The 16,900-nt window shown below is 43.8% G+C and overlaps 1 protein-coding gene across 2 annotated transcripts in view; it reads right to left on the reverse strand.

The window, feature by feature from the left end:
- Positions 1 to 16,900, reverse strand: part of PTPRT (protein tyrosine phosphatase receptor type T) — a 446,577-nt gene that overhangs the window by 45,346 nt on the left and 384,331 nt on the right. For both annotated transcript variants that reach the window (XM_063404659.1, XM_063404660.1), the window contains 2 exons: positions 10,823 to 10,858; positions 1,427 to 1,614 (listed from right to left, as the gene is read on the reverse strand). In XM_063404659.1, the coding sequence (XP_063260729.1) occupies positions 1,427 to 1,614; positions 10,823 to 10,858 (224 nt within the window). The remainder of the gene's footprint in view (positions 1 to 1,426; positions 1,615 to 10,822; positions 10,859 to 16,900) is intronic.

The following is a 16,900-nucleotide window of genomic DNA, read 5'->3' on the forward strand; positions in this document are numbered from 1 at the left end:
GCAGAGCTCGTGGAGCTGAAAGTTGCATTGACATTTTTCATGCTAATGTGCTATTTTGATAATTACCGATGCCGGCGCCAGAAAATTACATATATGCCAGCACCTGTTTTCTTCTTGAACATCAAGAACTGGGTCTTAGAGCATCTGTAATTGAGCTCAATGTAGTTCTGGGTACTCCTCATGGAAATGGAGGCCAAGGGGGGCCAAGTAACTCTCCTCAGAGAATTATTACCCTTTTCCAATATTAAACAAAGCTCTTTATACTGATAGTTTAGTTAGCACCCTTTATATAGGGGGCAAGAGTGCCTAGACCTGGTTAACCTACAGCTTCAGAAACATTTGCTGTGACAGTTTTTGATGCCATCTGATCAGAAAAACACTCCCTGGTGAGGACCAGGAAAAGACAGGCTCTCAATTACAGCAAACCTCAGCACTGAGGACACAGACCCCATGGACTCTTACTTGCAGGGTGGAAAAGTGAGCTGTTTTCATTAAGTAACTTATTTTCACAGCTGTTACATTATTTTTAAATAGTTTTAGTGCCACTATCCATATTAATCTCTTATTGCCTTCCCACGAGCTTACTACATTCATTATAATTATTGCTTGCTAGAGCTGAGTCTCACATATGTTTGATGCTGTTTCCCTCTTCTGTTTGCTCTGCTCTAAATGTGTTTTCCTCTTCCAATCCCAACATCATGGATCCAACGTGGATTAAATTCCTGGTCATTCCAGCTTGCAGGGGGAAGAGGAGAGGGGAAAGAGGGCAGCTTTCATTTTTCCAGACTATCTTTTACTCCTCTCCTCACATGGAGCTGGTAGAGGATGTCAGTCAAGCACAGAGGTTTGATCGTGATGGAAAATTCCACCTTCATTTAAGCTACACAAATACCTGCCCTTGACTTGACGATTGTGCATTCAGGTCATTGCACTGTAATTTAGTATGATTAGGAGAGAGGGCTTGGAGCTCCCAAAAAGCTCAGGCAAAACCCCTTCCTTTTCTGACAGCCTGGCTCACACTGCTCAAGGCAAACATGGATAGGGACGGGACTGTGGGACTGCATGTCCTGTGCTGGGTTCAGCTCCTGTCGAGTATTTACTGTCTGCTCTTGATAGGACAGGGGGATGAGCACAGTGTCACCCACTTGCTGCTGTAGTGAGCAGCCCCACAGTCCCTTTTTATTGATGTTTGCCTTGAGCAGTGTGAGCCAGGCTGTGAGGAAAGGAAGGGGTTTTGGTACAGAGGCCTCCAAAGACTGACAGTGCTGCAAAATCCCGCCCTCAAAACCAAAATCAGAAAGAAAAGGATTAAGAGGGTGAATTAAAGAAAAGAAGCTCTCAAAACCAACTACTCTCCTCTCCCAAGTTTCTACCCCTCGTGAGTGCAACTCCCCCACTCAGTCCCATGAAGAGAGGTTCCTCTCACCTCGTACTCCTCCTTGAAGCCGTAGCCCTGTCCCCTCTTCATCTGGGTGATGTGCTGCAGCAGGTCAGCCACGCGGATGGCGGGCTGGAACTGCCCGCGCGGGTAGGACATCTCCACGGGCTCGCAGCCGCGGTACGGGTGCGTCTGGATGGTCAGCGTGGGCTGCGCCAGCTCGCCGTGGCTGCTGTCTGTTGGGGGGACAGGAGGCAGAACAAGCTGTCACCACCTGGTATCTCCACTTTCCTCCCCTCTCTGTTTGTTTTATACCACCCCGCGGATTGGTGTGGGCAAAAAGGAGGTAAAGGAATGAACAGAAAACGCGCGCTTGTCTAAAATGCCCAGAAAGACACCTGGATTTTTTTTTTTTTTGTGTCAAGCAGTCAGACCCCAAAAGAGAGTGAGCAGCCAGTCAGGCTAGCAAGGATATGGCACATCAAGGGTGAGCTGCCCACAGCAACTCCAACAGAGCTACGGAGCTCCTGTCTTCCCAAACCTGCACAGAACACGGCTCAGAGATACATGCAGATGAGCAAGAGATTCAGGCAGGATTTGGGGTGCACAGCATGAGATAACTGAGAGGGACCTGAGTGAACGGCAAGCTAATGATTAGCATTTCAAATAAGTCAGGGTGCTGAGGCAAATTCAACTGCTCTGCTAGTTCGGGCCTAAAATTTTGTATGTCAATGACAAAGTTGTAATATCATCAGGAAAAAAAAATTAAACCAGAATAATAATGTCTTGTGTGCAGAAATTTAAATTTCAGATATGTAAACTTAATAGAAAAGGGTTTTTTTTGAAAGAAGTGGATTTAAAGAAGTCTATCACTATGCAGATGGAATTGCAACCTCATATGCCCAGCAAAACTGTATGAACAACAAAATATTCCCAGAATACTAACAGAAAATAACTTAAATAATAACTTCAATAACCAAACAATTGACTGTAACAATCCTCAACAACAGGAACTCAGACTAAATGAAAAATTCAATGACTTATCTAGCAGAGCTGTCCAATTTTAAGTAGTTGGCCAAATATAGCACTGTTTTTTCAGTCTGATTGCAGGGACGTGAGATGCTCAGCTCCTTTCACACATAAAACCTGCATCAATTCTTTCTGGCCTTATCCAAACCAAGGTATTAGCAAACAGAAAATGCACCTCCCTCAGATTGTTCACAAAAGCCCCTTGAGCTGTGAAACAAAACACACAGGTTTTGTTTCTTACAGCAAGTTCACTGACAAAGAGCTGAAACACCACCCCTCGAGAGCAACACTACAGACATGTTTATAAAGGGGTAAAAAATAAATAAATCAAACTGCAATTTCAGGGTGATTTCTGTGAGGCAGAAATAGTCTTGTAAAAATTTCTCTGTTTGAGAAATCGCTCTTTCCCTGTGGTGTTTGGGCAGGGGCTGCCCATGTCCCTCCTGCAAAGATGGGCAGGAGCAGAGAGTTCAGGGCATCCCACTGCCTCCTGAGCAGCTGGCAAAGCACAGACGTGACAAAGAGCACTTCAGCTGGTTTATTATTGGGTATGGGGGTGATGTGAAAGCAGGGATGTGCTCTGTTTGGCAGCTGCAGGACTGTGAGGAGACAGGAATGCCAGCAGTGGACACTGCTGCAGGGCAAGCTGATCACCAGTGGACATAAACATGACTGGGGGTGAATTATCAGAGATGCTGAACACAGCCTGCTCCTCTGAAATAAATTAGCACAGTGATCATCTGCTTTGAAGGTTGGACTCCTGAATCCCAGGATTTCTGAGTCCCAGGTTCTCATAAACATAGACACATTCCTCACTCAGGGATTTACAAAACTATGATTCAAGAAAAGCAAGCCTCACACACAAAATGTGAATAAATTTGGGATTTAAGGAAGAGTAACATCCAAAGCATTTGTATAATCATCCCTAATGCTCCAGCTAATGACAGTGTGAGAACTCTGAACAGAGGGAATTTCAAGGCTTATTAATTCCCCTAGTTGGATTGGCTTTCCCAGTGCATCTTTGCTCTCCTATTCCCTATTAACCTCCTGTAATGAAAAGGAGAAGATTTTTATCGCGGACCATTTCCGACAGACGTACTATGCTTAATTTTCCATCATTAGGTTTAATACAAACCCAATTTCACAATTGGCTTCTCTGAGGAACCTGCAAGTAATGCCACATTTTTATCAGCCCCAATTAAAAAACATTACGAGATCCCAATTCGAGAGGGAGTCTTAAAACTAATGTGTGGTTCTGGTGCTAATTCGGGCAGGGCACACGCAGAGCACAGGCGACTTGTAAAATGGAGCTCAGCTCAGCCAGCTCCTTTGCAGGCAATTACTAATTTCTCTCTTCATCAGTTCCTTTAATTCTGTGTACTTGGCTCACTTCTCAGAAAGATGTGTCACAGGGAGAGGTGAGAGCCAGGAAAGTGGTGGCTCCTTCTTTCCAGAGTAACTTCCCTTGAGGCAGGCACTCATGGTGTGGAGCTGGGAGCAGAAGAAGGTGCTCAGCAGCACAGAGGGGTCTGCCTCTGGCCTTTGAGGGCATAGTGACAACATTCTCTTTGGTCAATGAGATAAAAATGGGAGCAAATCCCACTGATTGTAGGAACAGCTCTTGTGGCACAGAAGCACAGAATGGTTTGGGCTTGGAAGGGACCATCTTGTTTCACTGTCCCAGGTTGCTCCAAGCCCTGTCCAGCCTGGCCTTGGGCACTGCCAGGGATCCAGGGGCAGCCACAGCTGCTCTGGGCACCCTGTGCCAGGGCCTGCCCACCCTCACAGGGAAGAATGCAGAGTGTGATCTGTGCCAGCCCCGCTCCTGTGCCTCACCCAGTCAGGGGTTTCTGCCTAAAGAAAAGCATCACACGATGTGAGTCACCCCCTCTCCACCCTGGGACACAGAGCTGAAGCTGTTCAGGCCATCACCTCCTCCAGCCCTCTGTGACAAACACATCATGCATGGCACTTGTGCTACCTCAAAAAAATCCCAACAGCAGCAGCAGCAGCTCTGGACTCTCAGTTGCTCCCACCAGCATTTATTTTATCAGGGCCAAAGAAAATGCAGAGGGGCTTTTCTGGACACAAATTGCTCTGTGTGAGCCAAGCTTAACACTTAACACTTAACACGTTCTGCTAATAAAGCCTGATGCACATTGTTCCCTCTCCACGTAATCACCCCACGAGTGGAGCTAAGCCCGGTACTGAGGAGCTCGGCAGGGTGGGCACCTCTCAGGATGTGTTTGCAGCAATTTTGTGAGCGACTCAAAATGCAGGTGGGAGAGGAGGTGCCACCCAAGAGGAGGTGATTGCTCACTAGCACAGTCAATCAAAAGAGTCTTTGGAGGGCTGGCACACAGGCTTTGCTTTTCCTTCTGTTTGCAGCTATAATGCACATCTCATTCCTTTTGGCACCAATATTACTGGGAAAGACAACAAAGATTCCAGCAAAGTCAGGCTGCTGCTTTAATTGTTGCACTAAAGGCAAATTAAAGTAATTTTCCACAGTCCCTTTTCTCTGTCTGCTTCTCACAAACGTGTCCCCAGTCCCCTGCAAATGAGGATTACTTTGCAGGACAAATTGGCCAAGACTTTTTACTAAATGTTTGGCATTGCCTATAAAGCATGTGTGCCTTTGGTGAGTTTTCAGTGAGAAAAACAAAACAGGAAAATAGGGTTTTTTTTTAATGGGAAAGTTGCAGGAAATAATTCACGATAATGCTCAGAAACTACTAAATGTACAGGATCATGCAGCTGGGTTTGTTTTTTAAATTATATTTCATATGCACATTTATCCTAGTCATATGTCCTTGTGCTTTTGATAGAAACACACACACTACTATATTTCACTGCATTTCAAAGATGGAATACTGTTCCAAGAAATAATTGAAATTAAAGCATTTCAAGAGGTGGTGATTCCATTCTGACCCCCAAAATTGTGGCAATGGTTAATTACCCTTGCTGTCTAAACATTTCTTAATTGCAATTTGATTTTGCTTAGCTTTGATTGCAGGCACTGAATCTTATTATACCTTCTGTTAGATTAAAGAGCCCTCTGAGCATTTGAAATCCTGACCCATGCAGGCACTGATCAAATCACTTCTTCAGTTTCTCTTTGATAAAGTAAATCAATTGAGAGCTTCTGAAGTCTCATTAGGGCAGGCTGCTCAGGGCTCTGCTTCCTTCCTAGAACAATTTCTAATTTTCCACAGTTCTGTTTGTGCAGCTGTAAATAAGGCAGGTATTCTGCATGAGGCTGGGCACACGCTGTTTGTGACAGGATTGTTTCTAGCATCAGCAGCCTGTGCCAGCAAAGAGTGTTGCCAGCTTCTTTGTTAACCCTTTTCAGTGCCACAGCTACTCCGCATATTAAGATGTTCTTTGCTCACTCAGGTGTTTTTATTCTGGAAGCTGGCATTTTCATGATCCTCCATCCCTGGAAGTGTCTAAAGCCAGGTTGAGCAGGGCTTGGAGCAGCCTGGGACAGTGGAAGGTGTCCCTGCCCATGGCAGGGGTGGAAGGAAATGAGTTTTAAAGTTCCTTCCAACCCAAACCATCCTGTGATCAGCTTGAGAGCTCACCTAACTCCCTGAAATTTTGTAGGACAGTAAATTAGTGATTCCCTGTCTTTTACATCATTTGGCTGGTGAGGAAACTCTCCAGGTATCTCAGCTCGTGTTTAGTAACTGCAGATAAGCAAATGTGACAATGCTGACTTCACATATCTTCAAATTCTCCCTGCCTATGAAATGGTGCTTTTTGTGAGTGTCTTTGCTGGGGAAATAATCATGAACTTGCTGAAATCAACTCTGAGGTCTTACTGTGCCAAGAAGTAACAAGTCCAGCACACAGGGAGGAGCTGGAGCAGAGGTCACTGCAGTGGAATCTCCCCCATTTGATGAGAAACCCTGACAGTGAGTGATTACTGCTTGCCTGCTGCTACACCACCTTGTGTTCTGTACTTTTGGGCTACTCAGACAAGTAAAATAAATATGTTTGCCTCCACAGAAAAACTGATGAACTTCTCCATGGATAAGATAAAGAGCAGCTGAGAAATTAGATTGTTAGCCTGGAAGTGGCTCTGTATGATCAGAGCCCTGTGCAACACCCCAGTAAGGCTGCTGGAGGGGTCCTGCTCACCCAGAGCACCCTCAGGGGTGCCTTAGATGCTTTTACAGAGATCATTTGTTTTGTAAACATACTGAGACTGAGAAATGGGTATCTGGGCACAGAGTATGACGTTGTCTCCTGAGCAGGAAACTCAGCCATGCCCCTCACATCTAAAAGCAAAGCTGCACTGATGTGTCATCTTGTAAATGTGGGGAAGCTTCTCTCAGAACTTTTGCTTTAATGTCCACAAATTCCTCCTGTGACTGAAACGACAGGGTTATCATATCTGCTTATATTTTTTATTCTCTTAGCCTTGGCAAGTGATAAGATGCGATACGACACCCTTTGCACAAAATAAATTATGTTTTGAGTGGTGTTTGTGATGGATTTAATTACACACAGAGCCAGTCTCTCCACACTAGAGGAAAGGCTGTCAATTCCCTGACACCTTCTGAGGGTGACTAGAGCATGGCTAATACCTCTTCCCCTTACACCAGGGATACGGTGCAAGATGAAAAATAATTTGCTTTTTTGTGTGTGTCAAGGCTTTATTATATGATGAATACCCAGCTTTAATTTTCTATCTACAATACCAACAGTGGTATGGCAAACCAAAGGCAGAAGATCATTTATCTAATGATATCCACTGAGCTCTGAAAGGGCACATTCCTTAGCAAAGCCTTCTGACAGAGCCTTGACAGAGTGCAGAGGGTGCACCTTCCATTTCAAAGCCATGAAGAAGCTACATGTTTATAATTGCTTTTAAAAGTAACTTTTTTAGATTCTAGAACTTTGTAAGAATTGCTCAGTTAACACCAAGCATAAGAGTATTTTAATCTTATAAGAGTATTCTGATAAGAATATTAGAGTATTCTGATATTATAAGAATATTCTTACATAAGAATATTCTGATCTTATAAAAACTGTTGCATACATTTTCTTCATCAGGTAGCATAGAAGAAAATCCTGTTAAAGTTGCAAAGAAGATGCTTTGGTGAGGTGGGCAATTCTTTGGGATTATTTGATACAGGTGTAACTGTGAAGCTCTTTGGATGTGTGGACCTCACCAAGTCAAATCTCTCTTTGCCCCCTCGGTAAGAAGTGGCTGCCAGATCAACCCACCCTCCAGAGAAATTCGGTTACATCTGGAAAACAACTGGAAATTTCAAAGCTGCACTTGAAGCTACAAGCCACTGAAGACTGGAAGAGAGGGTTTTCCAGTTCTGCAGGCGGGAAGAAATGTAAGAGAAATTCAGCTCAAGGCCCAGCCTCCAAAGGTCTGAACCTTTGGTGCTCACTCTGCTCTTGGCCAACCTCAGTAATCCTCTCCCACAGCCCCTTATTAGAGGCTGACTTGGCTGGGAGGCTCCTGATGCACCTGAGCAGGTCAAGCCACTGAATTTTTGAGCATCCACTGCATAAAAATAGCTCATCCCACAATTTAAAAAGTCTGATGGAGGCACCTGCTAAAGCAGCGATAGTGGCTTCTCAACATCTTTGAGTTATTCAAACTAGGCTGGGGATGTGCACACAGCAGACTGATTAGGGGTGGGCAAAAAAGCTACAGAAGTCTAAAATCCATGGAAAATTTCTGTGTCTTTCCAAGCTCAGCCAGTTTTTGTCTGAATTCTGTATCAGAGAGCTCTGTCTTCTTGTTCTGCCCACCTACAAGGCACTAAAATCCCTGTCCTCTCTGGAGGCAGTGACTATTGTGAGGATCCTCGTGAGCAGCTGGAAGAAGAACAAGGCTAAATGTCCTTTCCTGCAGCCAGGAGATGCCAACAGCTGCAAGGGAGGGACATGCTGGTTCCCCTGAAGAGATCTCCTGAACATCTCCAAGAGCTACTGGACATGAATCTTTTCCCCAAAAATCACCCCTAAGGTTGTGCTACCTCATCTTCACATGGAAATCTACCTCATTTATTTTTTAGTGTTAAATATTCCCTTCTCTAATGAAGATGTTTGAGCAAAACATTTAAAGTCCAGAGCTGTCCACAACTGGGCGAGAAAACGACTTCACTAAAAACATGAATTAATAAAAAGGTATTAATCAGGAATTGGAATAGAGGCAAATCCCAAATCTCCTGTATCTTACATGTTACAGCCAAGCCTAGGGAGCCATGCAATACAGCAAATATAGAACATTTATTAGCAGAAAACATAATAGATGGGAACAAACAGTACTGAATTGCTGGTACAGATATTGGTAGTGGGATGACTGATCCCTTTCCAAGATATATTTTTCTTCCCTGGGAATTCATATTAATAAACATCAAAAATTAAACTTATTTTGCTCATACAGCAACATCCAGCATCTGATGGATTTGTCTGAGGAACCAGAACGCCAAGGTTTTAATTTGTCTGCAAGTCACAAGATTGAAATTTCTCCAACGTCAGGGGCTGTTTCACAGGTTGTTAAATTCAGGTGGAACTGGGACAGTGACCAGTCTCTGTAATTCATGTCTTAAAAGTGTTCTATACTTAACTTCCCATGTGTAAAACAAGGATATCAATCCTTACTCAGATATAGTGCTTAGTAAAAATTTGAAATAGTTTTAAATAATCCCAAGGCTGGTTAGAGTTCTATTTCCTCTTTTTCATCTGTAAATTTTGGGGTTTTAAAAGTTTAGGGGGCTTTTGCTTTGCCAGGAGAAGCACAGAGGGAACCTGTTCTTTGCCCCTTGGGCTTCAGAGTACCGAGTTCAGTTCACACCTTCATTTCATCAGGGCAGAGGGGGAAAACAGCTCCCCCAAAGAATGGCCAGGTGTTCCCAGGTGCCAAACACCAGACTGAGAGAGTTTGGTGTCTTCCATCAAACTGCAGGTCAGGGCCCTGTTTCTAAAGTCCAGCCAAAAGAGAACCCTGCCTTTAGGCTTTTCTGTTGAGGACACTGAGTCCCTGGGAAATGAGAATAAACCTGAGGAATGGACTCCTTTCCTTCCCCACCCCATTCAGAGGCCTCATTCCTTGCCATCAGCATTTTGGCAGGCAGCAGGATGGGTTTGTGTGTTGTGGCAGCCCCTCCAAGCCTCTGCAAACCAAGCAGCAGCCACTGGTTGTCATTTCTTCCTGGTCTAACTGTGCCCCTTCCAAATGTTCTGAGTGATGTTTGAAGCAGTCACAGCAGATGACTGTGTCTGCAAGGAACATTTATTGTAGATAATCCAAAATGATAAATCCCACTGGCTAGATTCTGATCAGCCACACATCATCTTTCTGCTCCATAGCAGAGGAATTCATAAATCAGAGAATCAGAGTGGTTTGGGTGAGAAGGGAACTCAAAGACCATCTACTGCCAGTCCCCTGCCATGGGCAGGGACAATTTCCACTGTCTCAGGCTGCTCCAAGCCTCATCCAGCCTGGCCTTGGGCACTGCCAGGGATCCAGGAGCAGCCACAGCTGCTCTGGGCACCTGTGCCAGGGCCTGCCCACCCTCCCAGGGCAGAATTTCTTTCTTATATCTTCTACAGCCACAGAACAGCCTCTGCCTCTCAGGACCTGCCTGATTGTTATCCTCTCAAATCCATACCTGACTGACTGGAAGATTCAGCATTTAACTCTCAGCATACACAGAAACAGGTGGAGCCAATTCCCCAAACCCAGCCAGGAATTTCTCTAAATAACCTTTATAGATGCAACTTTACCCAAACTGCAGGCTCCCACCTGCTGCAGAGGTGCAAATCCTCACATTTCCAACACTTGAGGCAGGTACACACAGCACAGGGGGGTGGTTTTACATGAAATCAGGATAATTCAGACTAGATACAAAGTCTGAATTATAAAAGGGAGGTGAGGCAGTGGCACAGGTTTCCCAGAGGGGTGGAAGATGCCCCATGCCTGGAAACGTTCCGGGTCAGGTTGGATGGGGCTCTGAGCACTCTGGTCTAGAGGAAAGTGTTCCTGCCCATGGCAGGGGCTTGGCCTCGAGAGCCTTTAAAGATCCCTCCCAACCCAAACTCTTCAGTGGTTCTGTGTCAGCTGCACAGGCACAGACCCCTGCAGGAGTCAGAACCAACCCTAAGGCAAAGCAGCGTGTGGGAATGGGGCCCAGAACCCCAAATACCGACAAAAAGAAACAATGTGTCCTTGAGAAAATTCCTAACCCTTAATTTTTGAAGGTTTCTTTCCTTTGAAAGCAATTCACAGCAATAGCATATGAAGGAAACAAAAGCTTTCTGATCAACACATGACAGCAGGATCAGCTCTGGTTTTGGCAGCCAAACTCCTCCCAGAGTTATTCTCATGCCATGAGAGGGTGTCTGCTCCCCAGCTCAGCCAGCACCCCATACCTGTGCTCTTACCTAACAGCGTGGTCGATGGCACGGTGTCTGAGGAAACTTTGAGGTGGAATTCCGTTCACCCACGCGACAGGGATCAGTGGAAATCAACGGGGGATCAACAGGAAAAGAAGAGTTACAGAAAATGAAAACAAGGTTAGCTGTGTCTCACACTCAGAAGCCCATTAGGTCTATTATAGGTTATATTGGGTAACGTACAAAAGCAAAGGAAATTTAGGAATGAAAGAAAAGTCTGGCACTAGTACCTGAGTAGTAGGAATTCAACATAGATTTGCTCTGAAGGGTTTTGCTTTGGACAGAAAATGAACAAGGAGAGGGTGATGCTAGGTAGGAAAGACATAAGGAAAAGACTTTAGACATATATTAAGAGAGAGAAAGAGAACAGGGAGAATGTTCCTCAAAGAACACAGTAATATGGGATATATAAGGCTTATCAAAATGAATTATATTTTTCATTTCAACATGCATATTACATTTATTACACTGTCATCATGATGGATTTTCTTTAATATTGGCACTCCAGACCCCAAATATAGGATTATAGTTACTGTAAATCAATGTGTTCCTAAACAGGATACACACAGAGCTACATTCATAGGTCTGTATTCTAAATGTTCTTTTTAACCAAAGGAGCAAACTTAGGCTTTTGTCTCTAAGGGGAAATGCCTCAAAAATGACCCCCAAATACAAACTATAGAGAATCAGTACTGACAGTAAAATAAACCTACTCAAACACAATGTACCACAAAAATACACAGGTGGGGTAGCAATTTTTTGGTTAAAACATTACAAGTTTACAACAAGGGACTTGTTCTTCAATCCAGGACTGTTCATAGGAAATCCTATAATGCCTTCCCCTGTGAGCTGGGTTCTTTCAGCAGGACAAGCATCCTTGCCTTCTCCCATTACAGCATTAGCTTTCTCTCTCCATATTAATCAAATATTAAATATTAATCAAATCAAGTATTTCCATATTAATCAAATATTTTGTGAAAGGAGGAAGGGCTCAACATCTTCGTGGTAGATTCTTGTCTTGATAGTAAATTTATGAGGCTGGTTTATACCTACAACAGCAAACATGCACATTCTTATGGTAATCCATCATTTTTGAAGGCATATTCTTTTCTTATCACTCTGCATTGACTCTCAGAGTTACAGGCATTTATTTATCTCCTTCTCAGAATGTTGGGAAACAAGCTAGTACAAATCTCAGTACATCAGAAAGATGACAACAGATAACACAGGAAAAACTATTCCATAGCCCAACAGAGTAGATAAAACTCAGTGCACATCAAAGTAGTTTCAGAAGCAATTTTGTGTATCTATGGAGCAAACACTGCTTGAAATTTTCAAGTTATTCTGTGGAGAAACCCAAAGAAGTCACTGGTCTGGGGAGTTCCATAAAGCCAGAATTACCTCCTGAGCAGTTTATAATCATCTAGTTCATGGACTTGCTCTCATTCTGCATTCTCATACCATATTTTCTGACCTACATGGCTTGGAAACACATTAAAATAAGCAAATAATCATGGTTTGGTCTGCTGGAGCTCTGCCCCAGCTGCCTTAAGTCCTAAAGTTCCTCTGCTTTGGGGTCTCTTGTACCTTTCTGCTGTTTGTCTGAACCAGACCCTTCTCTCACCACACTTAGGACATGGCCACGTGTCAGATAACAGAAAACAAGATTTAAACAGAGCAATTGGTTTGCCCAGTGTCACAGAGCAAGGCAACACTCTGGGCTTGGGGCAGGACTCAAGTTTTTCTGGAATTTGGGAGAATAAAAGAACTCACAGGGCCATACTGCCTTTCCAGAGCTGCTGAGGATGAATTACCAGACAGAACACCTCATGTCAGTGAGTTTGATTAAAGGTGTTACCAACTGAGGTTTATGACATGAATTGTTTCTGACACAGGGATGTGACTTCTAGGCTCAGATTAAAAAGGAGAGAAAAACCCCCAAACAAACCCAAACATAACCAAAACCAAGAAAAAAAAACCCAGACCAAAACCAAAACAAATGAAAACCAAACCAAAAAAACTAAACCAGAACAAAAATCCCCCAAACCCCACAAACACAAAAGAGAAGTTTCTTAAAAGTTTGGAGAACTTATTCCCAGTCAGGTTGTATAATGAGATGTATACACAGTGCTGCTTTCTAACTTGCATTTCTTACAGGCACTCGGGTCTGTAATCAAAGGAAACATGTCCAGAGAGGATTTCACATCAGGGTAGAGATTAAGACTTCATTAAAAATTCTCTTTGTGCTCCCTGGAGTGGCACGTGAGGCCACACAGATCCCTCCAGTCATGCAGAGTGGTGAAGGCTCCTTCCTATTCTGAAAATTATTCTTTATTTTTTATAATATTTTCTAAACTAGCAAACCCCACAAAAATCCCATGGAAGCCAGTAAAAAGGAATTTAGTATATTTTCCTTTTATGCATTTGATAAAATGTGGGGTTGTCTTTTACTTTTAAATTCTTTTAAGATTTACTAAAGGAAACATCTCATGTCCACGGCCCTACAAATCCTTAGACTGCATTCAGCAGGTCACCTAATTATGAGTGAAAATTATCTATGGGGCAGGAGTAAGAATTACCTCTGGCTGTGTTTGTCTTTTGTGGAGCTTTGCATGTCAGTGATCACAGAATCATGGAGGATTGTGGAAAGGTGTGAATTTTGATGTTTTTTGGTACAAATGGATCCTTTAAACCCTGAGTGCCACTTTCCTACACCTCCCTCTCACCCTGTTGTTCTCATAGGTAAAATAATACTGACTGAGTATCTTATGGTCGTGGTTCCTTCTGCAAAACTCAGTTCCCCACTTCCCAAATGCTCTGCCTGAAGCATTAGAGCCACTCCTTCCTCTGAGTGCATCCCTCCTGAGGGGTGTCTGGGGAGCTGTGTCCCCCCAAACTGAGATCTCCCACAGGTAAAGCACACCTTTAACAAATCAGTCTCCAGCAAAACTGGCTGCATTTTAATGGGTTAAACCCTCAGAATCAAACAGCTCCTGCCAGAACCCCTGCAAGGGTGTCAGGGAATTCTCCTGGGCAAGGCTGGTCCGTGGCACCTGAGCCCTGCCACGCCAGGAGAGCAGCTCCTTTGTGCAGAGCACATCCTCAGTGCATCCCTGCTGAGCTGATCCACTGTCCCACCACTGCCACACTGCCCGACATTTCTGCCTGGTGACAGCCCCTGCACACCCTTCTGAGCACTGCACACACTGGGGGACAAATTTAGGTCCTCTTGGTTTCCCATTGCCCATCTTGTTCCCTAATAACCCTGCCCTGAGCCCATATCTGCAGGAGACTCTGCTGTTTCCCAAAATTCCTGAGCTCCAGGGAGCTGCTCAGCCACTGCCAGGGCCATCATCTGCCTTTAATGGAGGTAGGATATACTGTTATCTTAAAAAAACCCGAGATAGCTGAGAAAATGAACAACTGTGGTTGTTCATAATCCCTGAGTAAAAGTAGATGAGCTGGAACAGCCCCAGACCAATCTGTGTTTCAGCAAACACCTTCTCTGATTCTGTGGAGTGTCAGAGACAGAGGCTGAGCTCAAAAAATCTCTTTAATTTCAACACCTGTATGTGTCAGTGAGGATCCAGGATAACAACTAACACTGCAGAATGGAAAGAGGGACGAGGGGCTTTGCCTCAGGCCAGGAAAGATAAATGCCCAATTCTCTTCCTCTTTTCAGCAAGGCCTGAGGTCTCGATGCCTCAACAGAAAACAAGGGGCTGATAAGAAGGAGGGCAGGTGTTCATTTTTTATCTCTTTCATGGTGCAGAGCATCAGGCAGCACCCTTGAAAGTGGGATTTTTAAATCTAACTGATTTTAAACAATAATCCTGTGTTGTGACAGGGCAGTGAGACAGGTAAGCAACAGCAGGAGGATGGACAGGACTCACCCAGGAGCAGACCAGCAGCCAACTGGAGACAGCATGGGAAAGCAAAAGCTGCTGTTATATTTTCAGACTCAGTGAGTGCCTACTCTCAGTGAGCAGGCACTCACTGAATTTGTTCTGTCTGAAAAGTTACCAAAATTATTGTGACAGAAAGTCAAAACTGGAGGCAAGGACACAAGCCCTGCAAGGACATTGTATTCTGCAGGTAAAGGTGCCTGCAAGCCATTCAGTAACTGAGGGATCCTGCTCAGCAAAATGTCTTGTTCTGTTGGCTTGCTGTTGTGAGCTGGCAAGGTGATCCTGGCATGGAAAACACTTTGCTTCTCTTGGTGGGCCCTTCTTCCAAAAGAAGAGGGGCATTTCCACATCCCTGCTACAGCTCAGACCCCTCAGCTGAGGGGCAGCATGGAGAGGGTGACTGCCCAGCATGAGATGCTGTAAATGCCATTTACTGTTGGCAGGCAAAAGAAAAACAATTTAAGAAGGAATCTGACTGCTGCTTAAGACAGTTGAGTTCAACAGCTCTGGTGGATAAACCCTGTAAAACTCCATTAGTTAGCAGGAAGGTTAAGAAATAATCCTATTATGTTATTCTAAAGTAGGCCTGTATAGAACCCACAAGTATTAAACTCTATTAAGGCAATTTATTTTATTTTTCTTTTCAAGGAATTCTTTATCCCATAAAATTCCTGTATCAGCATGTGCACACTATTGCACAGAACTTACCTCCAACACCTCAGCATCCTGGACTTGGCAGTAAAAAATTTGGAGAAATCATGAAGGTTTATTGATAATTCTTTCTCATAGATATAAAGAGGAAAAAAAAAAAAAAAGATTCCACCCATGACTGATTCAGGTTATAGGGGAAGGCAGTGATAAAATCTGCAGAGATGTCAGACAAGTAAAAGTCTAACGGATTAAAAAAATTTGAAAACCTGGAGTGAGGTTTCTTTACAAAATTTGATACATTGTATTTTCTATAGTTGTATTTCAAGCAAATGACTCAACTGTTTTAATTAGTCTGTCAAAATAACAAGGGGGGCCGGGGGGGGGGTGGAAATTAGGTCACATTTCAAGCTTGTCTCTTTTCTGACTTTGTGGTTGGAAAAAAAATCCCCAAACTTTCAGAAACCCAGACTCAAGTGTCAAACACTTGATTTTCCCCACATACTCCAGCCAAGCTGCCTGTGCTGTTTTCAGGATGGTTGATACAAAACTCTCTGCTTGCTGTCCTGTCTTTCAAAGAGAGGAACCCCACAGAACTCCTGCTGCCTCCTTAGGATACAGCTACTCAGCACCTGAGTAAATTAAATCTTGACTGAAGGCAATTTAATATCAGAGAGAAGGGTTCCCTGCCAGCCTTGGCTGTCCCAAACACCTATTTATCCATCTCACAGGTGTGTTACACAAAGTGGCAGTAGCAGCACATGCAGATGGAATTTGACATGACCTGCAGAGAGAGGGAAAGGAAGAATTCACTCAACCTGTCCCAATCAATTTCAGATTGCAAGGGGAGGTTTCAATGATAAAACACATTCTGTATCATGAGCACTTCCATTTCAGTAATTAGGGGGGAAAACCCTTCACTAAAGATGCTTAACAAAGACAAGAGTTTCAGTACACACTTGAGTTTCAGAGCTGTCCCTTGGCCAAACTAACAGGCTGAGTGTCAAAAGAAGGAGTGACATGCCCATAGTGTCTAAGTTTAAATTTATTTAATACGAAAAAAGTTTACAAATCCACCATGCAATCCACCATGCACTCAACCTGGATCTAGTGAGGCTAAAGTAAGACTTGGTGCTGCTTTACCCACAAAACTCATTCAGCTACAGAGGTCTGAGAGGTTTACAAATGTTAACTAAATCAGTTTTACTGAACCATGTGAAGAATAAACCGAGGACACAGACAAAGGAAGAAATGCTGTCTTTCCATTCCAGTTCTCTAGCCAGTAGACCAGGCCTTCTTTCATAACAATTTCACACAGAAAATGTTATTTCATCCTGCAAGTCAGCTAAGTGATTTGACTCTTCTACTCACAAAGGAAAAGTATTTCTAAACAACAAATAAACATGTGCCTCTTATTCTGATGCAGTTATTCGAACAGACTTCATAAATTATTCTCAGTAGATTTGGACCCACAGGAATGCTCTCCACCTGTCTGACAGTTAAACCAGGG

This window comes from Prinia subflava, chromosome 8, assembly GCF_021018805.1.
Source record: "Prinia subflava isolate CZ2003 ecotype Zambia chromosome 8, Cam_Psub_1.2, whole genome shotgun sequence".
Taxonomy (NCBI): Eukaryota; Metazoa; Chordata; class Aves; order Passeriformes; family Cisticolidae; genus Prinia; species Prinia subflava.